We start from the raw sequence: 27,803 nt of genomic DNA on the forward strand, positions 1-27,803 counted from the left end.
TGAAAAAAAGCATAAAACTGAGAACCTCAAAAACAAAATGGAATTTTTTTTAGAACAACATGTTCACATGAATTGTTAAGAACTAAGCTGTTAACTCTGAAGGGAAAATATATCTGAATGCAATTTGAGCAGGTGAGTTTTAGAAAGCTTTGTCTGATAGACTTAGGCTCCTCTAGAAAGAAATATGTCTTTTGTGTTAGGTTTTGTTGTAGTCTCTATGTGTCATTAGTAATGTCTGGGGTTGGCTAAGAGGTATAATACTCATGAGTCTATTTTGAACGTTCAATTATATGGTCAATGGAGCCAGAAATTAAAGAAATAAGAAGTTGATAATTGTAGAATATCAGAAGAAAGGAAAAAGAATATATATATATACACATATATGTATATATATGTGTGTGTATATATATATATATATATATATATATATATAGAGAGAGAGAGAGAGAGAGAGAGAGAGAGAGAGAGAGAGCCCTCGAGTTCTTCTAATGCTAACTGGGCAAATGCTCACAATTGTCTTAACCTTAAAAGAGCTGTCAGGACCATTTAATCTCCCTTATGCTATGGAGAAGCATGATGATCTTGCTTTGTTAAAAGCCAAATGAATTTATTCAGGTTTTAAGTAAAAATGAATAGGAAAGTAAAGAGGCCTTACTTTATGCTCTTTAAGATTAAAGCTTGGGCTGGGAAGGTGGCTCAGTGGTAGAGCGCTTGCCTTGCATGCCTAAGGCCCTGGGTTCGATTCCTCAGCACCACATAAACAAAAAGAAAAAAGCCAGAAGTGGAGCTGTGGCTCAAGTGGTAGAGTGCTAGCCTTGAGCTGAAGAGCTGAGGGACAGCGCCCAGGCCCAGAGTTCAGGCCCCACGACCGGACCCCCCCCTCAAAAAAAAAAAAGATTAGAGCTATTTTGGAAAGTCTTTCCTAAGGGTTCATAAACTTCATTTTTTTTCTTTCTAGAAATTTTTAAGGGATCATATATTTTTCTTTTTTATTATCCTGGTTAGATGGGGAGGTGGAATTAGTAGGGGGGCATCTTTCCAACAGTTACTCATGTATGGGGGTTAACCAGAGCCAATTTTATTCCAAGCATTCAATCAAGTTTCTGGTGGTCATAACCCCAAAGTGGATGCACTGAATATATGTCATTTGGATTGAGCTCTAGCATGTAAATGTATTCACTTGTGTTCTGATAAGCAAAAAATGTGCACATTGTAATAAATCTGTTGGTTCACACGTCTAAGTCTAACTGTGCTTCCAGAAACAGCAAAATGCAGTGAGCATACCAATAGCTATGCCCTTCAATTTCTCACTTATCATGGTCTCTTTAACTACACAACTGGGTTTCTATCTCCAGCACCGCACTGGTTGCTCATTTCAAGGTTAACATGAACCTCTCATAAAATCTGCAGTTCCCTCTGTCCTCACCTTGTGTGACATTTTGACAGCATCTGCACAACTGTCACACCCGATATACTTTGTCTCTTAACTTCCAGGGCTCTGTAACTCCATGTCCCTGTCCCCTCTTCAACCTCCTTTTCTGCATCTTTCTCTTTTACCTAAATTTTAATAGCACTCAGCCCTTAGCTCTCTTCCATTTTCTGCCTTATCTTCCTAAACTAACTCATCCAGCCACAAACTTTTAAATACCATGTCTGTACCCATGTCTTCCAAATTTAAATTTATAGCCCTGACCTTTCTTCAGAGCTCCCGAGTGGTCCCAATGGACATTAGCTCCTAATGGATATTAATGGATGCCTAAAGAAATCTCTTAAGTTATTAAGTTGAAACACAGCTTTGTATTTGTGTTCTCACCGCCGCTACCTCCCCCAAGTGCACCTCACCTAGACCTTCCTGTTTCACGGCATGGCGCCCTAATGGAGTCAGTTGCTCAGGCCAAATCCAAGGACTCACTTTTACTCTGCCCTGTCTCCCATCTTCCTCGCTCCTCATTCCAACCTTTAACCCCCGCTGGAAGTCCTTCTGCCCTTACCTTTGTAACAATACCTCTAAAACATGCTCCTATCATCCAAGGAATTGATTCCTTTCCTGACCTGTACAATCTTTTTCTATGCATTGAAAAAACATAAATCTCCTCCTGTAATGGTTTTTGGCTGCATTTTAAATCAAATCCACTTTTCTCCTACCTAGCAGGGCTCGTAACTCTCCTGACCTTGTCCTGTCTGGTCCTCCCACTCCTCATCGACTTCAGTCTGTCAGGTGCTGGAACTCGCCAAGTTTATTCCTGCCCCAGGGTCTTTGTGTTTGACCCTCCTTCTGGCTGTCACGCTCTGCCCTACATCTTTCCATAGCGAGATCCTTTGTGCCATTCAGGTTCTCACCTCAAATGTCACCTCCAAGTACCTAAATCAGCTGCCCTTTCTCCCGCTCTAGATGCCCCATACTTGCCCTCACATTGTGATCACTGTACACGTATTTATATGATCTTCTCTTGTGTTATTTATTTAGCACATGTATGTCCTAACATACATAAAGTACAGCAGAGCCAGCTACAATTTCTTTGATTTGTGAGTGCCCCCCAGGGCCCAGCACTTTGGAAGTGCTCAATAAATCTTTTGTGGAAAGAACAGTTGTAGCTCAGAAATAAACATGGGATGGGTGAAGACATTGGAATAACCTCCAGACTTTTAACACAATGTTACTTCAATATGTCTAACTGACAAGAGGCCTAGCACTTTAGGAGTGTGTGAAATTAGTTTGAGTCTCTTTTGAGGACCACACATTCATTAAAGGAAGAGAAAAATCTATCTTGTGATGATCTTTATATTTTTTGTTTGTTTGTTTGTTTTTGTCAGTCCTGGGGCCTGAACTCTGTGCCTGGGCACTGTCCCTCAGCTCTTCAAATCAAGGCTAGTGCTCTACCACTTGAGCCACAGCACCACTTCTGGCTTTTTCTGCTTATGTGGTACTGAGGAATTGAACCCAGGGCCTCATGCATGCAAGGCAAGCACTCTACCACTGAGCCACCTTCCCAGCCCTGACCTTTATGTTTAATCCCTATTCTGAACCTTTCTAAGTCAATGGTTCTGAGTTGGTTGTGGATTAGTATTACTCCATGAGCTTGGGCCTCACCCCACTGATACTGAGGTAATTGATCATGTGTTGCATCAGAATTCTCTCAAGCATTCCAGGTGATTCAAATATGTAGCCAACGTTCTTAATTGTTCATTTATTTTCTTATTTAGTGGAATATAAAATTGCATAAAACTGAACTATAACAACCACTCTATTTGCTGGGGTTCCCTTCCTGTTCTAGGAGACATTTTGGATCTCATGAAATATGCTTTCCAAATCCCATGGAATCTTGAAATACAGCATTTTGTCTGAAAATCAGGTTATTTTAGGTTTCCAGCTACTATAGGTTTCCAGCTTCTTCCTCATTACTACAGCCATGTTCAAAAGACCAAACCCTAGCCAGGTATTGTAGGCTCACGTCTGTAATCATAGCTACTCAGGAGGCTGAGATCTGAGGATTGTGATTCACCACTAAACTGAGCAGGAAAGTCTGTGAGATTCTTATCTCTAATTAAATACCAAAAAATAAAAAAGTTGGAAGTGGAGCTGTGGCTCAAGTGGCAAAGCACTATTCTTGAGCACAGTCCCTAAGTTCAAGTGCATGTGTCTCACACACACACACACACACACACACACACACACACACACACGCATGCATGCACACACATGCAAGGCCTAACACATCCAACTATGTTTCAGTATTACCAATTTCATCAGTCTCTCCAAAGCTGAGAAGGTTTTGTGTAGCCAGGCAACAAAAGAGAACTGAGGGCATTTCAAAAGCAATGAAAAGAGATCTATACACAGGCAGAGGATGAAGGTCCATTCAAAAGGAAAGAAGTGAGGGGTGCTTCAGTTAATAAACAGATATGGTTATCCCCTGGCTCCCAGCAGTATATGCAAGAGTTCTCAGAGAGGGTAGCAAGAGGATATTGGGAAGGAAAAAGATTAACCCTTTACCAGCAGCCGTAAGTAAGGATTGCCCTGGGAAATGGAGGCACATAGCTGGGAGCCTGGATTTCAATCTGTGCATAAATGAATGGAACTGTGAGCAGAGAGAGCCAGAGACGAAGTGGCAAGAACAAGATTGGAGAGGAAAGTTTGACACATCAGGGCTTCGGTCTAAAGCACGGGCTGATGCCAGTGAATATGGGGAACAGTTCCTGGTACCTAAATACACCTGGGTAGGATGGCCTGGCAAGGAGGTGTGGGGTGTGTGCAAGACAATAGACTCCCCAAAGAATGAAGGCTAAGAGCTCAAGACATTGTATGGGGCAGCTCCAAGGAGACAAGAATGTTCCTCAGTGATAGGGTATATGCGGAACATGCCCTGGGTTTATGTTCCCAGCACCCCCTCCTCTATAAAAGTAGCCTCCAGAAATGGAAGAATCTAGAGAAATTTGTTCATTATTTATAGGGGTATTTGAGAAACGGATGCTTTTACTTTAGCTATGAAAAAGGAAACTAGAATACCATGCTTCCACTTGCAAAATGGGATGGCCTTCCCAACAGTTAAAAAAGCAAACACACATGGCTCTTATACTCTGCTTCCAGAAACAAAGGTTATTATTTTGACACTTGAAAAGGTATTTACACAATTTCTTCTAAGAATAAATAGTCTTTATGAAGATAATTCTGCCTCTCTTTGTGTTTGTCTGTTAAGCCTCATTGTTCCAGGAGCTCTTTCTGTTTTGGTTTATGAAACAGACAGGAGCTGATACAACCCAGGTTCAGCTCCAGGGGAAAAAAAGAAGGAAAAGAAAAGGATATTGTAACAAATTATGGTCGTGCTTGGACTGTTTAGAAAAAGTCTTAAACCATGATAACATAAACTCATTGTTCAGCTCTGCCCATATTTGGCTCCAACTTTGTTCTTAAAACCTAAGTGAGCACAACTTTAAATATAAATCTGTCTTTGGTAAGCTTCTCCCTCTTAATTTTCTATAGTAAGCAGGCAATAACACCTAAGAAACAAAATCTTTCGAGACCTGAGTTTCTACCTTAAAATAGCACTAACTGATGAGCACTAACTGATATTTTTTCCATCTAGTTGTGCATGTGTATATACTTAGCAAAGATAAAGGGGAAAGCCCTATCAGATAGGAAGCTAAAAGCTAGAACAATATGATGGAAACTAATACTGTCTAAATATGTTAGCATGTCTGCTACTTCAATGTGATTAACAAGGAGTTCTCGAAATTATCTACATTTCCTTTGAAGTTTGAAATATTAGATTATCCCTAATTCTCATATGGTACCATACATATATTGGAAAACATATGAGGATGAGCCCACACCACACATGGAACAAACAAGATGATTGTTTTCACCACGTACAATTTTTTTTATCTTTTTATCTTCAGATTTCCAGAACCACATACTGAAGGTTGTAGGTATCTAACAGACAGAAAAGTACATAGTAAGTGATGTTGAACAATGGATGAATTAGCAGCTAAATAAAGGGTGCATTTCCAGACCGGCCTAAGATAAGATAGCCATGACCCTTTTGCATGGAGTGACTTCAAATGAGTGCTTGAGCTGGAATAGAAGTCACAGTGTAGACTCATCAACTGCCTCACTGGAGACATGTGGCTCAGGAGCTGTGGCTTAGGTGTTAAGAGCCTTGAGTGAAAAAGCTAAGGGATAGCTCCTAGGCCTTGAGTTCAAACACCAGTACCAGCTATGAAGAAAAAAAATAAAAAGGAGTCTCCTTCTTTCTTAGAAAACATAATTTTCCTTGGAAGACTCTTCAATGAGATTTTTTTTCATGACTATGGAAAAGCAGAAAGAATAGTATAGCTTTTTCAATCAATGTCATTCTGCAGAAGGTGTTCTTTTGGCTGCTCAACATTAATCTCTCTTCAGTTCTGGTGATTTTGAGAGTTTGTGATAGCCACAATGGAAGCTGCTCTCTGCAGCCTGTGTCCTGTGCCAGTCTTCTGCACATGACTAACTGGATATGCCTACCAGAGCTTTGATGCTGGAGTACATGAGTAAGAGAAAGGGGAAGCAAGGATTTACTGGAAGTAGCATTATAGTGGCTGTGGCAACATCACCACCACCTGTTTATGCTTTGAGATCATGCAGGCTCCTTTGTTTGTGTCTGTTTCCCAAGCCTCTGTCTCCATTAGGATCTTCCCATAACCTCCCAAATCCTCTGATTTGCTTAAGGTATATAGAATTCTCTGCTCTTGCTTGAAAAAAATCCCTAATTGACACATTTCCTCAATTACTATTCAGTATCAGAGCTAAGGCCTATTCCTGGTAGTTGTATAGAAAATGAGATGAAAAGAAAAGAGATATAAATTGCCTAATAAGTTGAAAACATATTCAGACACTATTTGTGTGCTCTTTCTATGGCAGCACAGTGGTGTCAAAGTCTGGTGGCTTTTGAACTTGGAGGATGTGTGTTGAAGCACCGACCCTATTTATTGAGTACGTGACCTTGAACAAGACACTTGTCTCTGTGAGCTTCCTTTTTTGCAGCTATAACAGAAGAATAAAAATATCACACAGGTATGTCCCAAGGACAATGTGAGATTTTTTTTTATCATGAGAGTACTTTTAAATCTTGAAGCTATTTTTATCTTTCCAGGCCAAGCACTCCTCTAGAAAAATCTTATTTTGTATACCATCCGCATCCATGGTCTATTTCTTAGATCTGCTTTCAAATAGAATCTGAGGTGAAATTCTTCTGGCTTAAAATTCTAGATTGAAAAATTAGGATTAGATCATTACTTCCAATGTAAGCAATAAAGACTAACCTATGTTGTAATGATGAGCTAATGACTTGTGAGGCATTGTCTCCCAGGTTAATAGGTAAGTTTGTATTTGATTCAACTTCCTTTCGTACTGATAGACACATGCACAGACCCAGGGTGCTGTTGCAAAACTCAGCTCCTGGGGTTGGAGCTGCAGCCCAGGGTAGAGTGTGGAACATGTGTCTAGGAGGTACAAGGTCCCAACATAAAAATGCCAGCTCCTATGCTTGGGGAATCCTTCAAAACATCCACCCAAATTCTTTGGCTTCGACCTAATATTAATGTGCTTGAGATATGTCCTAGTTTGGCGATATTAGGTAGTATGGAATTAAAATCTTGCTCTGCCCAAGTAACACATTTACTTCATAAAAGCACATGTGAGTAAATGTAAATGTGTTGAAAGTTGTGGCGGAAGTAAGTTACTTTCATTGATGTCTTGGATTTTATCTTCATAACTACCGATATCCCAGGCAAAAAGTATGACCAGACTTTGGACTCTCGGGCTTCCTGTCTTTCTCACTCCTGACTTGTCTTTCAGTATTCTGTCCAAGGAAAGCAGGGCATCATCTCCAACAGGACCCAGAACACAACCCATGTGAGAAATGCTTTCTCCCTCAATCTTTGTTTTTTAGGAAGCTGAACAAGGCCAAGACTGATAGGCTTTTGTAGGTAACCTAGGGGGGGCAAGAAAATCAGCAGATTTCTTTTTTTTTAACTACTTAATACATATAGAAGCTAAAACACAAGGGCTGGTGATATGGGTCAGTGGCGGAGCATTTGCACTTGCAGGGATAAGGCCTGGGCTTTGCTGCTCTGCATCTCCCAAACCCCAGAACATTTTATTCAATACTGACATTCATAACTTGATGGCGTGAATAGATTTCCCTCTGTTAACTAGAAACACAAATACATAAAAAGAAGACAATAAGTCACTTATTCAGAAAGGAAAATTTTGGTGTACACTCTCAAATATAGGATATCTTTGTATATGTATATTTTATATATCAATTTTACTGGGTTTTCCTGATAATTAAATGCTTAGCAAAACATCAAACATGTGTTCAATAAATGCCACTAATTATCATTCCAGTATTCCTTGACCCAAAGTACTAGATTCATTGATAATACTTTTATTGCAGTCTTGAGAAAGAGAATTGTATCTGAAATGATAATGAAAAAGATAATTTGGAAGATTGTGGTTTGCCTAGAGAAATGATTTTTTTTTTTTTTTTTGGTCCGGTTGTGGGGCCTGAACTCTGGGCCTGAGCGCTGTCCCTCAGCTCTTCAGCTCAAGGCTAGTGCTCTACCACTTGAGCCACAGCGCCACTTCCGGCTTTTTTTCTTTTTGCTTATGTGGTACTGAGGAATCGAACCCAGGGCCTCAGGCATGCAAGGCAAGCGCTCTACCACTGAGCCAACTTCCCAGCCCGAGAAAAGATTTTTTTTTTTGCCATTTCAGTAACTTTATGTAACTATATGTAAAGTTTATATATGACTATTTGTAACTATATAGCTAGCTATAACTATGTGTATTTCATTTTATTTCAAAAAGTGAGGTCATAAATGGCTTTATAATCTGCTATTTCATTTTAATTCCACTTCAGATATCTACATAGTACTGGAATAACTGAGTATATCATTATTTGTTTAATCAATCTTCTGTTGGAGATGTAGATCATACCTTGTTTCTCACTGTTACAAGCAAAACTGTAATGAACATACAGATTTTTGCAGCCTAAAGGAAACTCAGAAATGATATGGAAATTACAGTTCAAAATGGTCAGGAATTGATCAAAATTACACAGAGGCTGGGCAGAGGCGACAGATGGGGTCTTCTGATGACTGCTTCTGGCCTCTTGACACCAGCTGTCAGTCCCCACTGTGGTTTCTCAAACCACCTGTAGAACAGAATTGATGTTTTGTTGTTTTTTAATGTTTGAGTATCTACCTGATCATTCTCTCGCTGAAAGACATTTTGATTTAATTGATCTGAGGTGGAGCTCAGGAATCACTATTAAGGGGCCCACAAAGTGCAGCAGGGTTAAGAGTCACAGTGCTCAGGATCTCAGATGGCTGCTCAATTCAAGACCTCTCACAGAGCTGTCCCAACATCTCAGCATTAGCTTTTCGCAAGTTAAAAGGGAACTGGATAATAGAGCCTCTCAAAACAACACTTTCTTGAGTTAACTTTCTTGAGTGCATCACTCTGGTGACTTCTTAGTCAATTTTCACAGGGTATTTGGTCTTGAAAAGTGGAGAAGTACATATTTTTGTAACCCACTCGGTTGTAGAGAACTTCGAGTGCTTGCTTTAAAACTGGTACAGGGGAAGGGCTGGAAAGCAAATGAAGAGCACCAATTTAATGGAAATTGACCTGTGGTAGGCTTTTCCCACTTGTACTCAGAACTATAAATCCATCAGCATTAGCTCTCAGATCTCAACTAACCTGAATGCCAACCTGCTTGAATGGAGCCAGCCACTCCTGGCATGTCCAAGAGCCTTAGGGTATATTTCTGCGAAGCATTAGGAAATATCTAACAGGTATTATTCATTGCTCACTGCCACAGTAAGCTGGGTTGAGCGTCTATAGCCTCAGATCCAACTGCTCAATAGAGGTATCACTTGGCCAGCACTGCATGTGCCCCTTCCTGGCTTCAGTGGAGTTGGAAATGGAGTATGCCTTGAAGCTAGGGAAAATGAAGCTCGCCCATCACTTTTCCAAGCCAGAGATTGCTAGCTAAAGACTGTTTGCCATGACTCCCACTTACTTGGAGAAGAAAGAAATTTCACTGGACTGCACAATTCTAGGATCCAGTGATAGTCTGTTAAATTGAGTTGCATATATGCCTCCTCCAGGGCTTCAAGTGTTACCCAAGCACCAAGCACCATTCCATTAGAAATGACAGAGAAGGGTTAGATTGCTTCTCTCTTGTGGTAGATTTGCTTCTGGGGACTTCCTGCTGTCTCTCCTGTGATCAGGACTCTTGAGATTTGCATAATTCATTAGAACTACAACTGAAGGCAAATGAAGAATGAAAAATGAAGGAGATAGCATAATAACAAAAGATAGAATAATTTGCTTGTTCTAGCCCAGAAATCCCTTAAAGACAAGGAATGGGATGACAGGAGAGAGATGCTATGGAGGAATGGGCAAGGTCATGGGCTGGACATCAAGGGCAGTGGCTTCTCCTGCCAGCTCTCCTTGTAAGCCCCCAAACTGTGTGACTGTAGGAACTTGTCTTTCCCCTGACAGCTTTCGTATGTAAAGTGGGAATGTTGATTTCCAGCTCATAGAAGCCTAGAAATGATCAAATGACCATGGAAGCACTTTCTATAAAGCGATAGAATACCTATAGTGATTGTGGGTTCCATTTAGCCAGTGAAGGGTAAGCAGGGGCTTCAAAGGGTCCAGGAAATAAAAGACATTACCCAGCCCCCACGTTAGCTCTGCAGTTGGAGGGCAACTGCAGTGATAAGAAGACTAAGGGGCTTCATGAGAAACCTGGGAGGGAATAGGAGCCCAGGAACTGCGCTCTCAATTGTCTATTTGACTCAGTTGGCTGAGCTAGGGATGATGTCCTCTCATCAAAGACACCCTCCCTTCCTTATCGCTGGCCCTTTTGTTATCCTTTTCTACCGCCATTGCTAGAATTTGCACCTCATGAATATGCTCAAAGCATCTAATTTGTCCCTTGGAGGGTGGGGAAATAAATTTGCATTCAGAAATAGACCTAGAAGAGGACAGTTGTGAAGTGAATGATATCTAATGCCTGAACCCTAGAATAGATTCAGTGGGATGGAGTAGAGGTGGACACATTAATAAATATGCCTGCAGTTGGTAAGCAGAGCCTTTTCAAGTCCCAGCTCTGCTACACGGAGATGGAACAGAAGCCATTCTCCTCACTTTAGGATGGCCACCAGCACCACTCTACCACCCCAGAGTTGTCACCAGAGGACTGAAAGACTACTTCATCACCTAGATTTGCCATGATGATGCTGTGGAAGCTGGGCTGAGGTGTCTCGTGGGTAGTGGGCACAGACAGCAGAAGCTGAAGCAGGATATAGAGATAATAACTATAGTTGCTCCGTGATTCCTATGGTATCACATCGATTATGGGCTCATGTGTACCCTTTCTTTGGGGACTTACAGAATAATAAATAATACTAAGCCAGGTGCTGGTGGCTCATGTCTGTAATCCTAGCTACTCAGGAGGCTGAGGTCTGAGAATCGCCGTTCAAAGCCAGCCCAGGCAGGAAAGCCCGTGAGACTCTTATCTCCAATAAACTACTCAGAAAAAGTAGGAAGTGGTGCTGTGGCTCAAGTGGTAGAGCACTAGCCTTGAGCAAAAGAAGCTTAGGGACAGAGTCCAGGACCTGAGTTCAAGTCCCAGGGCCAGCAAAATAATAACAATTATAATAATAAGCAATAATAAAAAATTTAAAGAACTCCAAAAGCTTAAGAATTGGGGAACCACCTGATCTCAGCAGTTACAATTGCATTAGCAATATAATTTTGGTGTTTGAAATAGTGATGCTGAACTAAGGTATAGGTGTTGAATCCATGAGCATAAAGAACAACCAAGGCAAACTTAGATTGTCATAGACTATATGTGTCTTGGAATTTTTATGAACTTATAGGTCAGTATATGATCCAGCTTCTCTCCAAATTTCTTCTCGAAACATTTTCCCCTTGCAGGGCACATCTATGCCTTTCTAGACCTGGTCTTCTCGCTAGTGTTTATTTCATTTGATTGGAGGAAGAAGAAGAAAGTAGAGGGAAAAGCAAAAGAAGACTGGATAATATTTTGGGTGCCATTCAATCTTGAGTCTTAGAATAGGAACAAGTTGAGTATTAGAAAAAATTGACATTGATTCTATACCTGTAAGCAGAAAAAAATGGTCATACAATGATCGCTCTGCTGAGAATTCAGAAATAGTTATATAGAAATGGCTATACCTCTTTTGTACACATTGAAACTTGTCAGCATTTCATACACAGTGTTGTCTTTCAGCTAAACCCTACCAGCTACTAAATCATATAAATAGCAAGAAATCAGGTTGAGAATTTCTTCCCTCAGGGCCTCATTTGATTAAAATAAAAAATGCATCCCAATATTTGGTATGGATGTGGATCTCAACCTCTTATAACACCTGGCAGACCATTTATCTTGATCTTGATTATAATAAGATTAATGGACTCCTGTCTGATGTAAGAGAATAATATGTAAGCCATATGATAATTTAAATAATTATCTTCTTGGCAAAATAGAGAGGCCTTTCAAACAATTTGACTTTAGGACAAAAGTACAAATACCATTTACTTTCTTAGGTTCAGTTCCAGAAATGCTTAATTTCCTAGGGCTAATTAACTGAGTTTGGCCTACATTAACTAATGACTCAAAGCCAAAATGCATTCTCCTTTTTCTATATTTTAGGGTTTTTTAAAAATTAAATACGGTAAGACATATTGACAAGCTTTAATGTTCCACAATGTAGCATTGTGAAGGCAATAAAGAAATTAAGAAGGTGAGAAAGATCACAGTGACTAATGCAAACACAAAACAATAAAACATTCAGGCATTTAATTATACCTAACCAACAACCTGCAAATAAATATACTGAGCAAATAGGCAGGTGATAATTATCAGAGCTAGACACAGGCTGAGGGTCCATTAGTCAAAAGAAATTTCCTGTTAGTCAACATAGAAAAACCTTGAGATTTCACACACAAACACAAATTCATGGAGTCGCTTAAGAAAAATAAGCTGCAAAAATAGCACACTTGACCCACATTTCATATCAAAATCAGCAATCAGGCTGCACAGGCCTGTGATTACACTTCACCACCCCCACAGCACCTGCCTGGGCCCATGTAGGTCCTCAGGTTAGAGATCTTGAGTTGTACACTCTCTCCAACTCTTGACTCTGAACCTGGAGATTTCCTTCAACTCCATTCTTTCATCTCTTGGCAGTACCAACTCCTTAGTCAGCATAGTTCTCAGAGAACTAATTCAGCCTTCCTTCTCCATTTTCTTTCTTTTTTTTCCAGCTGAATCATTCCCCTGCCTTGCCTTGTTCCCCCTCACATCCCACAGAATTTCCTTCTCAGAAGCCGGAGAATACTTTAATCATACTGAAGCAGGAAGCCCGACTTTCCCTGGGATGAACTGTAATGGCACTGCCTTGGAAAAGAACAAACCTAAGTAGATACCTGGACTTGCTTCATGTTTTCACTTAAGAAGTAAGATCTGCAGTGGTGCCTGACCAACAAGCTAATACAAAATAAGAAGAAAAAAAACTTAGAGAATGAAATACCTCCGAATCTGAACAGATTTGGTAGCTTAAAACATATTTCATCCTGAGAAAACAAAAGATTGAATTTATGAATATAAAAACAGTTGAGACGGCTTGTTTTATGGAAAGAACATTTGCCGAGTGATTTTGCACAACGGTGGAGGCTGTGGCCTAAAGTAATCTGAGCAGTTCCCTCATTATTCAAGCATGGTACAGTACTAACAGATGCAGCCATTTGCGATCAAACTTCAGCTTTGGCTTAAAAGGGGAAAACATTCCTGGATGTCACCCTGTTTGAAAGGCACAGCAATCTCTGTCCAATCTTGCTCGTCCGTGTGAAGTTATTCACGGGAGAGCAATGAATTCTGCCTTGACTCGCAATTGCATGTTGACAGCAATGGCTACTTAACTCTCTCTTCTGACTGTGCTCTCAGAGGTTTCTTGAATGTCCTTAGGTGACTGATCTTTCCCACAGCTATACTCTGAGAATGATGAATTCTGGGATTGTAGCCATCTGCTCTGGTCAAGGGAACTGACCCAGCTGGAGAGAGACCTTCTCTCACCCTCCAGTAGGCTGAGCATTTCCCTCTTCTATGGAAGGGACAGCTGTCCTCATCCTAACTATAATTCCCTAGCCACAGACCCAAAATGATTCTGGCCATTTATCTATCTCATCTAGCTCACTTGGGAATGAAGACTTTGTGATGGTCAGAGAGAAGGCCTTGCTTATACTGGCCATGATTTGAGATCAGGATTCAAACTAAGATCCTCACAACCTTAAAACAAATACAATCTCATGAAACTTAATCAAGTGCTAGTAGGGGTAGACACTTTCCAGTTACTAATGTTTAAGGTACAAAACTCAGGAAAAATTGTTTACTATGTACATCAGGGATCATTCTGAGGGGAAAATGTTTTGATTTTGTGTTTTTTTAAAATATTTTTGTGAGGAAAAAAGGGGGATTTTTTTTTATTGCAGCAGAAATAGAACTGTTTGTGATAATTGAAAAATAGTAATGTAACAGAAATGTTTGAGATGATTGAAAAATAGCAATATCATATTAAAGACAAAAATGCAAAAGTATCTGTTTACTGATGAAGAATATCTGAAAGAAAAAACAACTATCAGCTTTGAATATTTCTTCAGCCCAGTGGGTAAATGATTGTCAAGTATGGAAATACTTCTTTCTTAGAGTTCTGGTCCCCTCACAGAAGCTGTCAGTCAATCCTGTCAGTTCTTCCAGTATTTGGTACCGTTCTTCACTTTCCCCTTTATTTCTCTTTTTACCTGCTATACCCATTGGTGTCCTGGAGGAGACCTGGGTGGCCAATGTTATTGTGGTGATAGATGTCCTACTTCTGCTAAAATATCATCTGCTGAAAGAAAGCAGGTTGATTCTTGAAATATCTAGAATTCAGCTCACCCAAACCTGAACCAATGTCCTACAGGGTTATGGCTAGCACTTGCCTTGTCGGTCAAGAAAAAAAAAAAAAAGATGCTTAAGGAAGAAGCAATTTGAGTGGGCGTGTTTATGGTGGAGATAAATCTAAAAAAAATCAGGGTCCAGAGCAAAATGCTGAGCCCTCAAGAGTGAAGAACCAACATGCATTGCTGTTTCCTGGCAGTTCCAGTAAGTCCCTAATTTTGTTATTTTTCCTTCCTGCCTGTTTTCCTCTTTTGAACAAACCTTAGAAGACTCTCAAATCATCTGTGTACCAGCTGAAGAGATCCTTGTAAAGTGTGTTCAGGGGAGGAGAGAGATTCTGAGTGGAAATAATAGACTAAGGCAGTGGAAGGAAAGGGAAGCAATCCTGGACAGTCCAATAAAGGAAAGGGTCTGTGTGGAAAAAGAGTAAAGTTGCAGGTTCCAGAGAGACCACTGTTCAAATTCTAACCTCACAAAATATTGTGACCAAATGCCTTAATGTTCCAAAACCTCGGTTTACAATATAAGAGATTTTTTTTTTGGTCAATCCTGGGGTTTGAACTCTGGGCCTGGGTGCTGTCCCTGAGCTCCTTTTGTTCAAGGCTAGCACTCTACCACTTTGAGCCACAGTGCCACTTACAGATTTTTTAGTGATGAATTGGAGATAAGACTGCCAGGACTGGCTTCAAACAGCAATCCTTAGATCTCAGCCTGAGTAGCTAGGATTACAGGTGTGTGTCACTGGCACCTGGCTTGTAATGGAGATTTTTTTAAAAAAATAACAATTTTGCTGTTCTGGAAAGTTTTGGTCTGTGTTTCACTTAGAATGTGGAGATAGCTAGTAACCTAATTTGCTCTGAAGCGATCTACCAACCAGGACTCATCAGAGAAAACTCCAAAGAGCACCAAAACCTGACATTCTTGAAATAATTTAATTTCCAACCAAGTTATACAGCTGGCTTTATGAGTAAGCCACTTTATGAAGAGACTGAATGATCTCTGTTCCATGCAGGCAAATAAGCTCCCCATGTCAAACTCTAAAAATATTATCTCATTTGTAATTAAATAGTTTTCAAATGAATTAATTTAAACATGAAACAATATGCACCAAGGATATGCAACACATAGTAGGTTCTTAGCACACTTAAACCCCATTTCTCACTACATTGATTGGGCCTGTAGTTTGTGCTACTTGGTAAGCTAAAGGATTGTTTGTATCCAAGAATTCTAGGCCAGCATGAGTAATGGAGCAAGCACCTATCTCAAAATAAAACAAATGACAAATAAATACAAACTCTTAAATCTGTTTGCTCTTGATTCAAGATCGAATGGTTTCTCCTGAGGTTACTCAAAGCAGGATCCCCAAGGGCACAAGGAATAAGTACAATGGTGAGGTGAGGCTCAGGCAGTATCACCACCATCCTGAAGCCTTTCTTCTTCGCCACACGTACCAAAGCAGAGCTAATTGCTACCTCCTTTAGGCCCCTATTATATTCTCTGGACATTTCTATTGCAGCATCAATGACAATGATTTGCAGTGATTTTTCACAAGCCTATCTCTAGGTAGATGTGAGGCAATCAAGTTCTCAAGGCCAGGAACTATGTTTTATTCATCTTTATACTTCTATAGCCTAGATCATGCCTACTCCATAATCAGTGCTCAATGTTTAATAAATCAATGAAGGAACACACAAACGCAGGAGAAAACAGTCAGGAGGGAAAAGGAGATGCTGAGAAATTTCCTCCCACTCTGTCCCCATTCCCGCATCTTTTTCCTTACGTCTCATATTCAAGTCTCTATTTTACCTTTCCTCTGACTTACTAAAGATGCAGATATATCCCTCAGTGAGCATAATACAGGCTTATAAATTAAGGAAGTTTTGTTCTCTCTAGATGGCTGTGAAGAGAGATGTATGTAAATCGAACTATAAAAGTTGCAACTAGGGAAGTCATATGACCCAGTCCTGGCCAATCAGATATTTATGCAAGTTGCTGAATCTTCTGAGACTGTTCCTTAGAAAGGGACACATTTAACTAGCTTATATCTTTGCTCCTCGCTCTCTTTACTTTCCAGATTACAGACAAAATTTCTGGAGTTGCAACAGCAAGGTCATGACCTTAATGGAAAGGATGTAGTGTACTACAAAAATCTCAGTCCTGATATTCCATCAGGGATATCTTGAACATTGATGTTTTCCTCCTCCTATTCCTTGGGTTTAAATATGAGGAAAAGAAACCCTTATTTGCTTAAATCACTGATGTTTGACCTGTGTTACTTATAAAATTCTGAACTGATAATCTAGTCCTCTTTCTTCTCCTCAGATATGGCAAGTTCAGTTCTTTCTTAGGATAATTTCGCTTGCCTCTTTTCCCCTCTGCCTAAAATTCTTTTCTCTCAAAGATTACTACACAAATTGTCCCTTGTCAAGGTCAGCTGTCAGGGCAGAAGTCACTTTTTCAGAAGGGCCTTTCTGACTGCTCTATCAAAAAATATTTATCCATAGGCACTTCCAATCTTTAATAATATGATCCTGTTTTATTTTGATCGTTGCAGCTATCACTATCAAAATTAGTCTGTTTTGCTTATCTCTCTCTAGGCTTCCCTCTTACCCTACCATCAGCATGAACGCAAGGACGTTCTCTATTTGTGCAAGGCACCTGAAAGAATACATATATGGTGCATTCTCAGAAGGAGACATGCTTTCCAACAGCAAGCACTATCATATATGTTGAGTAGGTTAACAATTTAGGTTAAATATAGTAAATGACCTAACTTTATAGTATAGTTTGCAAGAGATACTGAGATTCAAGTTCAACTTCCTTTAATAGACTCATCATCTTGACTGTAGATCACCTTGCAGGTTGTCCTGCTTACTTGAATTGTGTAACTACCTCCCCACCTTTTTATTCATAATAGCTCGTCAGAGTTTAACTCAATGAATGTTTTTTTAATTTACCATAGAAAGGTTAATTGTTTTAACAGTCCCATTCCATGTCATGTGAGTTTTTAAGAACTGCTATCTTGAGTGCCATTACTTGTACTTCTTCCAGGCCTTATCCATTTTCATATCCTGCCTCATGAAAATTACACTCAAGTCCTTTCAAAGGCACCTTACCTAACTTCCTGAGCTTTCTGTGTTTTGTCAACCTATCTTCTCTCTGTTTCTGTTTCATTCTGTGCACAATTTCCTTCATCCTGTTAGGTTACTTCCCTCTCTTCTGATTTTCAGTGTGAGAAGCAGGCAGATATAATGAAACTGTAAGTAAGACCTTGACATTCAGAAGAGAGAATTATGTCTTTAGCTAAGAGCCTGTACATGTAGAGGACATGTATCTAGACTAATGTGATCAGGTTATCCTCTTACACAGACAATAAAATAAAAGTAGATCAGTTTGAAGAAGTAGAGTCTAGAAGTTAAACGGTAAAAGCCAAGCTCAGAAAAATTAAGGCACAGTAGTATGCCAAACATTGTGAGCTCTTTCCCATGTTTACTTTCTCTCTTAGTAATATTGTCCTAATTTTATTTAAGGTAGCAATGAAAAAAGATTGTATTGCGCATGTACAGTTAGGTGTTCCAGAAGTTCTTTTTGGAACTGGTTAAAGACAACTGATCCAGCAGGGAGTATGGCTTCTTGTCTTTCCTCTTCTCATCCTTCTTCTAGCCTTGAGCCTGATGGCTGGAAAGTGAAGTTGAGGGTAGAAGTCATAAACTAAGACTGAGAGACACAACCATGGTTTCATGAGCCACCACACTGGGTTCTAGATTATTCATTCTAGGGCTCTTCTTTGAAAGAATAAACTCCGGTGTATTTAGGTAACTGCTGCCTTGCAATTTTTGTTAAATATAGCTAAATATAGTTCCTTCTGATGCAGATGCTGATATAGGAAGCTTTAAGTAATGCTCCTAACGTCCAGGCTGCATCCCAGACCAATTAAATCTGGAGCTCAAGCACTAGAAAATGTTTATGCTACCCTAGTAGTGCCCCTGTGCTGTCCAGGATTAGAATCAATGCCTTAGGCCCGCAGGCTTGTTATGTAGCCAGTTCCAGAATCTCCTGGGGGAGCCGTGAGGCTTGTTAACAATTTGGATTTCTAGGCCTCATTCTCAGAGGTTTTCAGTTCTTTAGGTCCAAAAGCAGGTGATTCCAACACAGACAATAGAGGGATCACATCTGAAGAACACTGCTTTAGGCAATGGACAGTCTTTGGGAGTTTTAGAGCAAAGAAATAATGAGATCAGAGGAACATTTTGGGAGGATTAGCCTGGATCTAGTGAATAAATTGAGGACAAGAGGTGAAAGACTGCAGGCAAAGAGATAAGTAGGAGGCACCACAGTTAGTGGATGGGTGGGAGGGTCCATTCTGTATTAAGAAGATGGAACTGAAATGGGGGAAGGAAGGCAGGGTAGAGGGCACAATAGATACTACAAAAGCTGAAACCTGGGAGGATTTGGTAACTCAGGGATTCTGAGTCGGGGAACATTAAGATAACTTTGGTAAGTGAATAATACACTAGAAGTATGTTTGTTTGTTTGTTTTTTCTGGGATAGTGTGTCTATCTCCCTTTGCCTTAACTCAGTGAAACTAGGGTGGACTATTAGCATACTATTTGTCTATAGCTACAAATGTTAGGTTGATTTTTTTGTAAATCTGATTTCGTCTGATCTTCCCATAGACCAGAGACATTTATTTACTAAATCAGTTCTATGTAAAAGCTTGGGTGCTTTATCCCAATAAAAAAGCTGATTTTACAAGTATAGTATATGTATGTGTATGTGTGTGTATAGAGAGAGATTATGTGTGTATGTGTACATAATATATACCTATATTATATCTTATGACTTACTAAAGTTTTCACTTTAGGTACATAACTTTAAAATACCAAATAAATTTAGTGAACAAACAAGATCTACATGCCATCACTGAGCTTACCACTCAGAATGCAGAGATGAATAAAACACAAAATTACTCCCTTGAGCTTTTTCATTTAAATAATAAAGTGATAGTGTAGTTTCCTAAAGTTTGTCTTAGGTCTCTCTCTCTCTCTCTCTTTCTTTCTCTCACTGGAACATCTATTAAGAAAACACTAACCAGGTACAAGTCAATAGATCTGTTCCAAATGAAGAGGCAAAACTTCAAGGCAATAGGAAAACAATTGTCTAGGTTCCCTATCACACTGAGCTTAGTGGCCCTTTTTAAATCTGATGTGCTTCAGTACAGTACCTGGTCACTTGCTATAGTGCATGCTTGTGGTCACTATGCAATAGTATTATCACCACAGAAAGAGTATCATCTTCTCAGTCCTTTCAGTCCTGCAGAGAAAGTGGGTGGTGCTCCATGTATGGACCATTAGGTGCTTTACTGACTCTGCCCAGTATCCTCCCTTCTAGTTATGCTTCTGTTCCACCTTCTGAGACAGCCAGTTAGATTGTTCAGAGTGAAGTGCTAGCCATGAATGGAGATTCAGTACCTTTGTGAATGTATCCTTTCCATGCAAGAAATATTTTATTCCCATAATCAAAAACTCTACTGCTAAGATAAACTGTAATCTTGCAACAGGCCGTAAGACATCTTTTTGTGCATGTGTGGAGGGAGGTTATAGAAGGCCCCAGGCAAAAGTGCACCTTGATTTCCTACCTCTCCTATAGGCAAAAAGAACCCTAAGTGTGCATTATGCTGCAAACAGCACAAGGTATTCTGTTGTGTGTAAAATTATGTATTCCTCAAATTCACATGTTAAAGTCCTAATTCCTGGTAACTTAGAAGGTGACTCTTTTCTGGAAATAGGCTCACTGCAGGTATAATAAATTTTAATGAGGTCACACTGGAATACAGTAGGCTCCTAATTCAATATGACTGTTGTCCTTGTATGAAGGGGAAAATTCAACATAGACATACAGGGAAATGCTGGAGATGCCTGCATCCATAAAATACCAGTCATCCATAGGAAATGAAAATAAAGGATAGAGTTGGTATGTCTACCAACCACATGTCTCCATGGAACCGCAGGTATCTGCCTACTTAAGATCTGCTTCATTTTATAGTTCAAAGAAAGCTGGGAGAGCTGCCTTTATGGCTTTCAAGTTCTTCTTCACAATCCCACCCCATGAAACTGCGGTGGTCTTGTATACGGGGTCAAAAGGGGGAGTTCTCTATTCTTTCTTCCTTCCTCCTCCTGCTTCCCAACTTCTAACCAGTGAGACGTAGGACTGGAGATCATAGAGCCCAAAAAGTTGAGTAGAAAAGAAATAAGATCAAAACAGACTAATGGGTGGCAGGAGGGGGGTGGTGGGAAAGGAGAGAAACATAAGCCTGGCTGGTCCAGAAATTATTGCTAGCAGGCAAAAATCTAATATCTGTACTTGTATATCTCTAGGATATCTGTGTCATTGCTTTCCAAAGCCACTGAGAAAGGAAGATTCCTTTTGTGAATGAAGTATATGTTCAGATACCATCAATTATTTTTGGAATTTAATTATCAAGCTCCCTGTGCGGTTCTCATTTTTCATAGCTCAGTTCTGTAAACAAAAATCTGTGTGATTCCACATCAATTAATGTAGAATACCGGCATGATAAAGGCAGGAGACTGCGAAGGTATTCAATCTAATCCTCTCTTTTCAAGGTATAGGGAATTCAACAGACTTGTCCAATGTCACACAGCCTTTACCAGAATAAAGCTTGAGATTCTGGGAGTCTTATGCAAATTTTATGAAGTCTGGGCTGTCTTACACAAAGAAAATATTTTAAACTTAGCTACTTTTAAACATTTACATGTTTATATAGGTTGTAAGGTATACAGGCACAGGGCCTTTCATACCCCTTGGGGAAATTTCTATCTAGAAAATTCTTCAGAACATAATGTATGGTATATGCACATGAGAATTCCAGCGGTATAACTCCTTTGAACAACTAACTTTCACCCTAACAAAATGAATAGCAGGGATGTGGAACTTGTAATTTTAGGGGCTAAGGTGATGTCAGGGGGAGAAAGATAGACAAATGAAGAGAGAAGCCATCAGAGAATGCAGTTATAATATTCAATGTATGTATGTGAAAATATAACGAGGAAAACTGAGGGAATGGGTGGGGCTGGGAGAGATAGCAGAGTGAAAGGAGTGACATTGATCAAGATACTGTATTCTAAAAAACTGGCATGCTGAATTGTAACTCCTTTGAACAACTACTTACAGACAATAAAATTCTAATAATAAAAAGAAAAATAAACACAAACAGCAGCAAATAAAAACATTCTTTGTGCTCATCTTCATTAACTAACTGCTATCACCAGTACCAGAAAAAAAATAACATTAATCTACTCTCTGTCCTTATATCTTTAACTTTTCTGGGCATTTCATAAACAGATAAGATAATATGTGGCATTGTGTGACTTCTTTCAGTTAATCTATTTTCTTTAAAGTTTATCCATATGTTAACATTATTAACACTTAATTAGCTGTTAAATCTGTTAATTAGCTGGATTGTGAAAGCAAATAGTGCACATTCAAGAAATGTAGGCTTTCTATCTACTTTCCCCAAGAACCTTGGCTCTCCTGACCCCTGGTATTTCAAGGGAATCTTGTAGTCTCCATACCAGCCTTCACACCAAGCTTGAAATGAGAACCCTTATAACAAACCATATCAGAAAAAGAATTCCACCAAAGGGAATCACATCCTTCATTAATGGAGTCCAGATGGTGAGGAACTAAAGGCATTTCCTTTCATTATATTGCTGTCATTGTTTATAAAGAACGCAAAGCTTCATTTAATTAATTTTTAAAGGAAAAATGTGTCAAATTCTATCCTAGACCATTTTGTGGACTTCATGTCACCTGTGCAAAGATCTAAGAACACCATCCTTCCCCCACTAGTTCTTTTAAAACTCATCCCTTAACATTTACGGTCAGATAGGAAGTAAGCAAGCATTGAAGGGCTGCAAAACCCACCATAAATATAATCTACCTCATATCTTCAAAACTTAACTTTTAGTCAATAATTTTAGGCTTGTTCCTTTACAAGAGCTATATTTCATGCATACAGCAAAATAAACCCATTTTTTTCTGTTCTCCTTCTCTGAGGAGACTTGCCCTCATCTTAAGTTTCAACTTAAAGCGATCCTGGATATGACCCCTTTCTACATTCTTGGGCACAAAGGTTTCAGAGATGCCAATTTTCAGCCCAACATCAATTTTCCTATACTCTCCTTTGGGGTTATTTTTCTATACATTTTTATTTATCAAGATTCTCCTTTATGCTTCTCCTTATTTTCTTCTTCAGGTATCTGGAGTTTATCACAGCTGTATTTTTGGAAATACTTCCTGTTTACTTTCCAAATTTACTTCCTGTTAAATACAGGGTAACAGTTAGGAAAAGATCAAGTTTCTCTATATTACCGCTAACTCAAAGAGTTTTGTAACCTATTTTTAATCCCTTACTTCAAGGACATTAGGTAGATGGATTTTTTTCATGATATGAAATGCCTGTTGTCAAATGTGAAGTATTTCTTAAGAAAAGCACCATATGTAAACTGTATATTAGTTAAAGTCAATGCATGAAAGATGGCAAGGAGAAATTAGATGTTTCCAACAAGTGATCAATGAGCAGCATTACCAGTTGATCCTCACTGATATGAGCTCCATTTTTATAAAGCCTTACATGGATAAGCAGATAAAGGCTGTATCATCACTGAATCAAGCACTTAAATTGCACAAGTTCACAAAGACCTTATGATAGCTTGCTGTAAGTGCCCAGCTTGACAATAGCAACTGTTAATAAATCTTTAACTTTTCTTCCAATATTGAGATCAAACAATAGATAAGTGTCTCAGGACAGAATTTTCACTCTATTATCACCTCACCTGGCCTGGGAATCAAAAAATGTGATTAAAAGGTTTGCATAGGTTTGAAGATTCTCCAATTTGTTAAAAACTTTTATTTTCAAACCTCCCTTTCTTTTTTACCATATTAAAGAGAATAAGTTGTAGCTAAGATTTTATTTTACGGATTTTATCTCATGGTATATGAGTAAATATAAGTCTAGTAAATGTGGGTTTTAGCAAAGATTTTGCCTTTTGTTCCATAGCAGATGAAAATATAACCTTAAAGCAAGATGATTTAACTTTACTTGATGACCAAACTAGATTACCAAACATTTCCCTTTGCCCCCCCAAATTCCAATAAGAAGCCAGCTGATTAAAAATTATTCTTTACAAAATCTTTCAGCGATGTGTGTGTGTGTGTGTGTGTGTGTGTGTGTGTGAAAATAGCATAGCCTTCAGGTTCTGATTTCACCTATAGTTTGTTTAGATCTCTGTAAAGAATCCTGATCTCTGAGCTCGGAGTGATTGGTTAGAACCCCAGTTTTGCTAAGATCACCTCAGAGGCCTAGGCCACCATAACAATGGGTCAACATAACATGCGTCATATATACAAATCACCAAATAATGCCGCGGGTTTCCTACCCTGATATGGCAGCCAGCTTTTGGTGTGCCTGACGGGCCATTTCACAGCCTTTGGTTCTTGTCTTGTGCATTTCCGCTCGGAGTGAGGGACAACTGACCGAGACGTCCCCAATAGAAATGACCAACTCTCGGTACAGGGCCACTTGCGTGTTGAACTCTTGGACCAGCTGCAAAAGAAGCCAGTTTCTTTCACCAAACACTTGTCGTCACAAAAGTTTCCTATTGTGGTGGAGCATCAATGGGACTTCACTGACCTCTCAAGCCAGCTCCCTACATCTCCAGCTAAGGAGCCTAGGACTTGTCTAAAGCGTGACACAAAGATGCCAAGTGTCTTTGTCCGAAGCAAATGTTTGTTTTCCATCGGCAAGCCTGGCCATGGAAGCTCCATTTGCAGAACTACTTGCCCCTACGGGCTGAGCCTCGGCTTCTGAAAAGCAAGGACATATTTGGAGAGCTAGCAGGCCACTCCCAGGTCACTAGAAAGAGACGCTGGACACTTCTGTCTGCATAGATGCCCTCTGCCCCCCCCCCCCCTCTAATGCTACAACAAGGATCGGAAGTAGCCCGAGGGGAAAAGACCCCATATGAGGGGCAACTGACAAACCGGTCACCACCAGCGGGGGGTTCCTGAACACCCCCCCCCCCGCCCCTCCCCAGCTTGGAAACAGGATGGAAAGACTGGCCACAGCCACTGCGCGGAAACCTCAGTGGGCTCCGCGCGACGCCCGCCCCGCGCGCTCGGTTGGGTCTGTTTGTTACAGTCTCACTCCAACGCTGCCTTCACAGCTTTCCAAGCCCCCCCACCCCTCTCCCCGCCCCGCGAGCCAGTATCACCCTGGCTTTCCTGTCCACCATTCTCCCGGGGGCAGGGGGGTGTTAGAGGCACAACCTACAGCCTCTGTCTCTCCCCCCGCACCCCATCCCCGGGCTCGCGCTCCCCGAGAGCCCGTAGGAGGCCGTGGGGTCATTACGACCTGGGTGTCACCCCGAATCTGGGGGTGTGCAGATGTAAAAATAGGACACGAGCACGTGATCGACCCGGAGGAGCTGCGGGTGGGGAGTGGCTGGCACTCAAGCAAACGATGCACAGGCAAGACTCCCCACCCCACCCCCTCTCGGAGGAATAAACATCAAAATGAAAAGAGGCGCCGTTTTCACCCACCATCTTGCAGTCGTCCAGGGCTCGTTGGGTTTTGTGGGTGCCTTCGCCGCCGCTGCCCCTGCGCTCCCAATCCCCGCTCTGCAGCGGGGGTTTGCTGATCTGGAAGATCGAGGAGCGAGTGGACCGGCTGGGGCGCTTTTTGCGCCCATTCGGTGCAGAACTCATGCATACACATCCAGCAAGCCGAAGCCCGCTGGTGCAGTGCGCCCCGGCGCGGGCGGCCCGGTGGTTGCCCTGCGCGCCGCCGCCGCCAAGCAGCCGGAGCCGGGACCCGAGGCGCGCCGGCGGCTTCACCAGGCTGGGGCTGGCTGCGCGGCTGGGTAACCTTCAGCCTGAAGGAGAGCCGGGGTGGCGCTGGCCGGGCCGTGCAGCATCGCTTCGCCTAGCAGCGAGGAGAGGGCGCGATCAAGTTCTGCTCAGCAGCATTGCGGGCCCTGTCCCGGGAGCTGGGTGCTGGCGCGGGCTCGCACCTCCTTCCTCTCGGCATGGATCGCCGGGCTAAGTGAGGAGGAACGCGCTGCCCGGCGGTTCCGAGTTTCCATTCAGATGGGGGGTGGCGGGAGGGGGGGTGCGGGGAGTGCAGCTTGCAAAGGTGTGGGGAGCCGCGAGCGGGATGGGGTGTCGCTCGTCCTTCCGTGTCTGCACGCCGCGGCGCTCAGTGGTCTCTCCCCTCCCTCTACCGTCGGTCGACAGGCCTGGCTGGGCTGGTTGTCCCTCCCCCCGCTCCCCCCCCTCCACCCCTCTCTCTTTACCCTCCCGCCCCTCCAGCAGCAGGCAATTGGCCCTAATTGGCTGTCTTGATCCCTAGTCTCTATGGGCTCGTCTGTTTAAGGATCCCAAATGAATCTGTGGCGGGACTGGCAGACGCAGGGAATGGGTCTGGCTGACGTTGGTCGCGGCCCCGCACATTGATAGGACAGGAATACTAATGTGATCCAGCCATACAACCTCCTTCCCCTCCACAGTTTATGCACTTAGCCAATCAAATCCCCTGGAACATCAATTGCAATATTACTTCATCTGCTCTATTATTAGAAACGAGAAGTGTCATCAGAGTGGAGCACATTGCCACATGCTGGGACCTAAACATGGATTTTTTTATTTATTTAAATAAACCAATGTGGGCTTCTGGGCCCTCACCATCTGACACTCATCTGAAGGCAGTCTTAAGACTGGAGGCGGGAGGGGAGGGGGGGAGACACAGTAGGGAGTGAGGCTTTTGCTTCAAACAAAATCTTGTTAACACCAAAGGACAGTCTTGATTCTCTGAATTGTTTCTCTCTCTCTCTCTCTCTCTGTGTCTTTCTCTGTCTTTCTTTTTTTCTGTCTTTGTTCATGGGAGTCAAATTCACAGTCACTCAAATTGATCTGTGTCCCCATCCCATTTGAACTAGTAAAACTCTTGGCCTTCTATTTCAGTTTTAAGATCCAGCTCTAAGACTATGAAGAAGTTAGAGCCAAAGCCCTCTGGGACACTCACAGGACCCTTTTCTCTCTTTTCTGGGTCATGTGTCATTCAGAGGCCTGCAGGGAAACGAGTGATGTCCTCAGATGCTTAAGCTTAGCTTTGCTACTGGCTTCCTAAGATCCACTGACTTTGTAAGGTCCTTCTGGGAGTAGACATCCACCTCTGATGCCCTGAGAATATTTGTTTGGAGGAAAGAAATGAAGGAGTCTGCCCCAGGAGCACTAATCATAAAAGTCTATGAAGAACAAATCAGAGGTTTTACTGGGCAATCTCTTAAAGGGATGTGGAAAGTAGACAAAAAGGGAGAACCCAAGTATTGAGGAAGGTTAAGGTAGAGTTAACCAGGTAAGCATACTGAGTGATATTGTATAGTAAGAAATATATTTGGCCCATGTTTCTGATTCCTGCCATGGAGTTCTTAACCCCCTTAAGATATTACCCAAGTACTAAGGATGATAGGATCATCTTATTGCCAGAAGCACTTTAGTTAGAAGCTTGGAACTTTCAGCCCTAAAACTCCATCTTCAGAGAAGGGAGACAATATTATCAGTGGTGAATTACTTAAGCAGTTGTAGTTATGTAAAGAAGTCTTCATAAAAATACCTAAATAGGGTGGAACTTGGGGATCATCTAGGTTAGGGTAAGCTTTCAGTTGTGACAATGAGCCCTGAAACCTGTTGAATCTGATGCCACTTCTAGGTAGTTAGTAACAGGAATTAATTGGACCCTAAGACACTCATTGTTGCTGGAGAAGCAGAACAGAATGGGGGGGGGGGGAGGATCATGCATTTGTTTGCAGAGGAAAATCAAAATCTAAAAGGTAGATATCTGTATATTTCGTTTCATTTGCATGTTACTTCACAGGAGGCTGACAATCCGTTTTCTCTATCAGAGGTTAGTTAGTGGAGGAAGCAGCTGGTGCTACTACCTTTGTGTGCTGCTATCCTCTAGGTGCTTAGATGGCCTAGAGAACAGTTTGTTGGCTGCCACTCCTCAAATATAGAAAGAGAGGTTATCCCTTAACCAACTTCCTAATGCTTGTTCTTGTTTTCAATCTTAAATAGGTTGACCAAATATTCGGCATTTGCTAGGGGTGAGGATGTGGATGGGACAGGAGGAAGACATTCAAGGAGCCAGGGGCCATCAAGTGAAATGAAAGATACGCATTTGTAATTTTAAATCCTACTTATCATCATCAT

The 27,803-nt window shown here is 41.2% G+C and overlaps 1 protein-coding gene across 1 annotated transcript in view; it reads right to left on the reverse strand.

Moving 5' to 3' along the window:
* Window positions 1–25,332, reverse strand: part of LOC122117253 (regulator of G protein signaling 7 binding protein) — an 85,222-nt gene extending 59,890 nt beyond the window's left edge. Inside the window, exons 1-2 of the mRNA XM_042690959.1 lie at window positions 25,137–25,332; window positions 23,975–24,141 (exon numbers count right to left, since the gene is read on the reverse strand). Of these exons, the coding sequence (XP_042546893.1) occupies window positions 23,975–24,141; window positions 25,137–25,301 (332 nt within the window). The 5' untranslated portion in view covers window positions 25,302–25,332. The remainder of the gene's footprint in view (window positions 1–23,974; window positions 24,142–25,136) is intronic.
* Between the last annotated feature and the right edge of the window lie 2,471 nt (window positions 25,333–27,803).

Source organism: Dipodomys spectabilis, unplaced genomic scaffold (assembly GCF_019054845.1).
Source record: "Dipodomys spectabilis isolate Male_0828 unplaced genomic scaffold, ASM1905484v1 ptg000140l, whole genome shotgun sequence".
Taxonomy (NCBI): Eukaryota; Metazoa; Chordata; class Mammalia; order Rodentia; family Heteromyidae; genus Dipodomys; species Dipodomys spectabilis.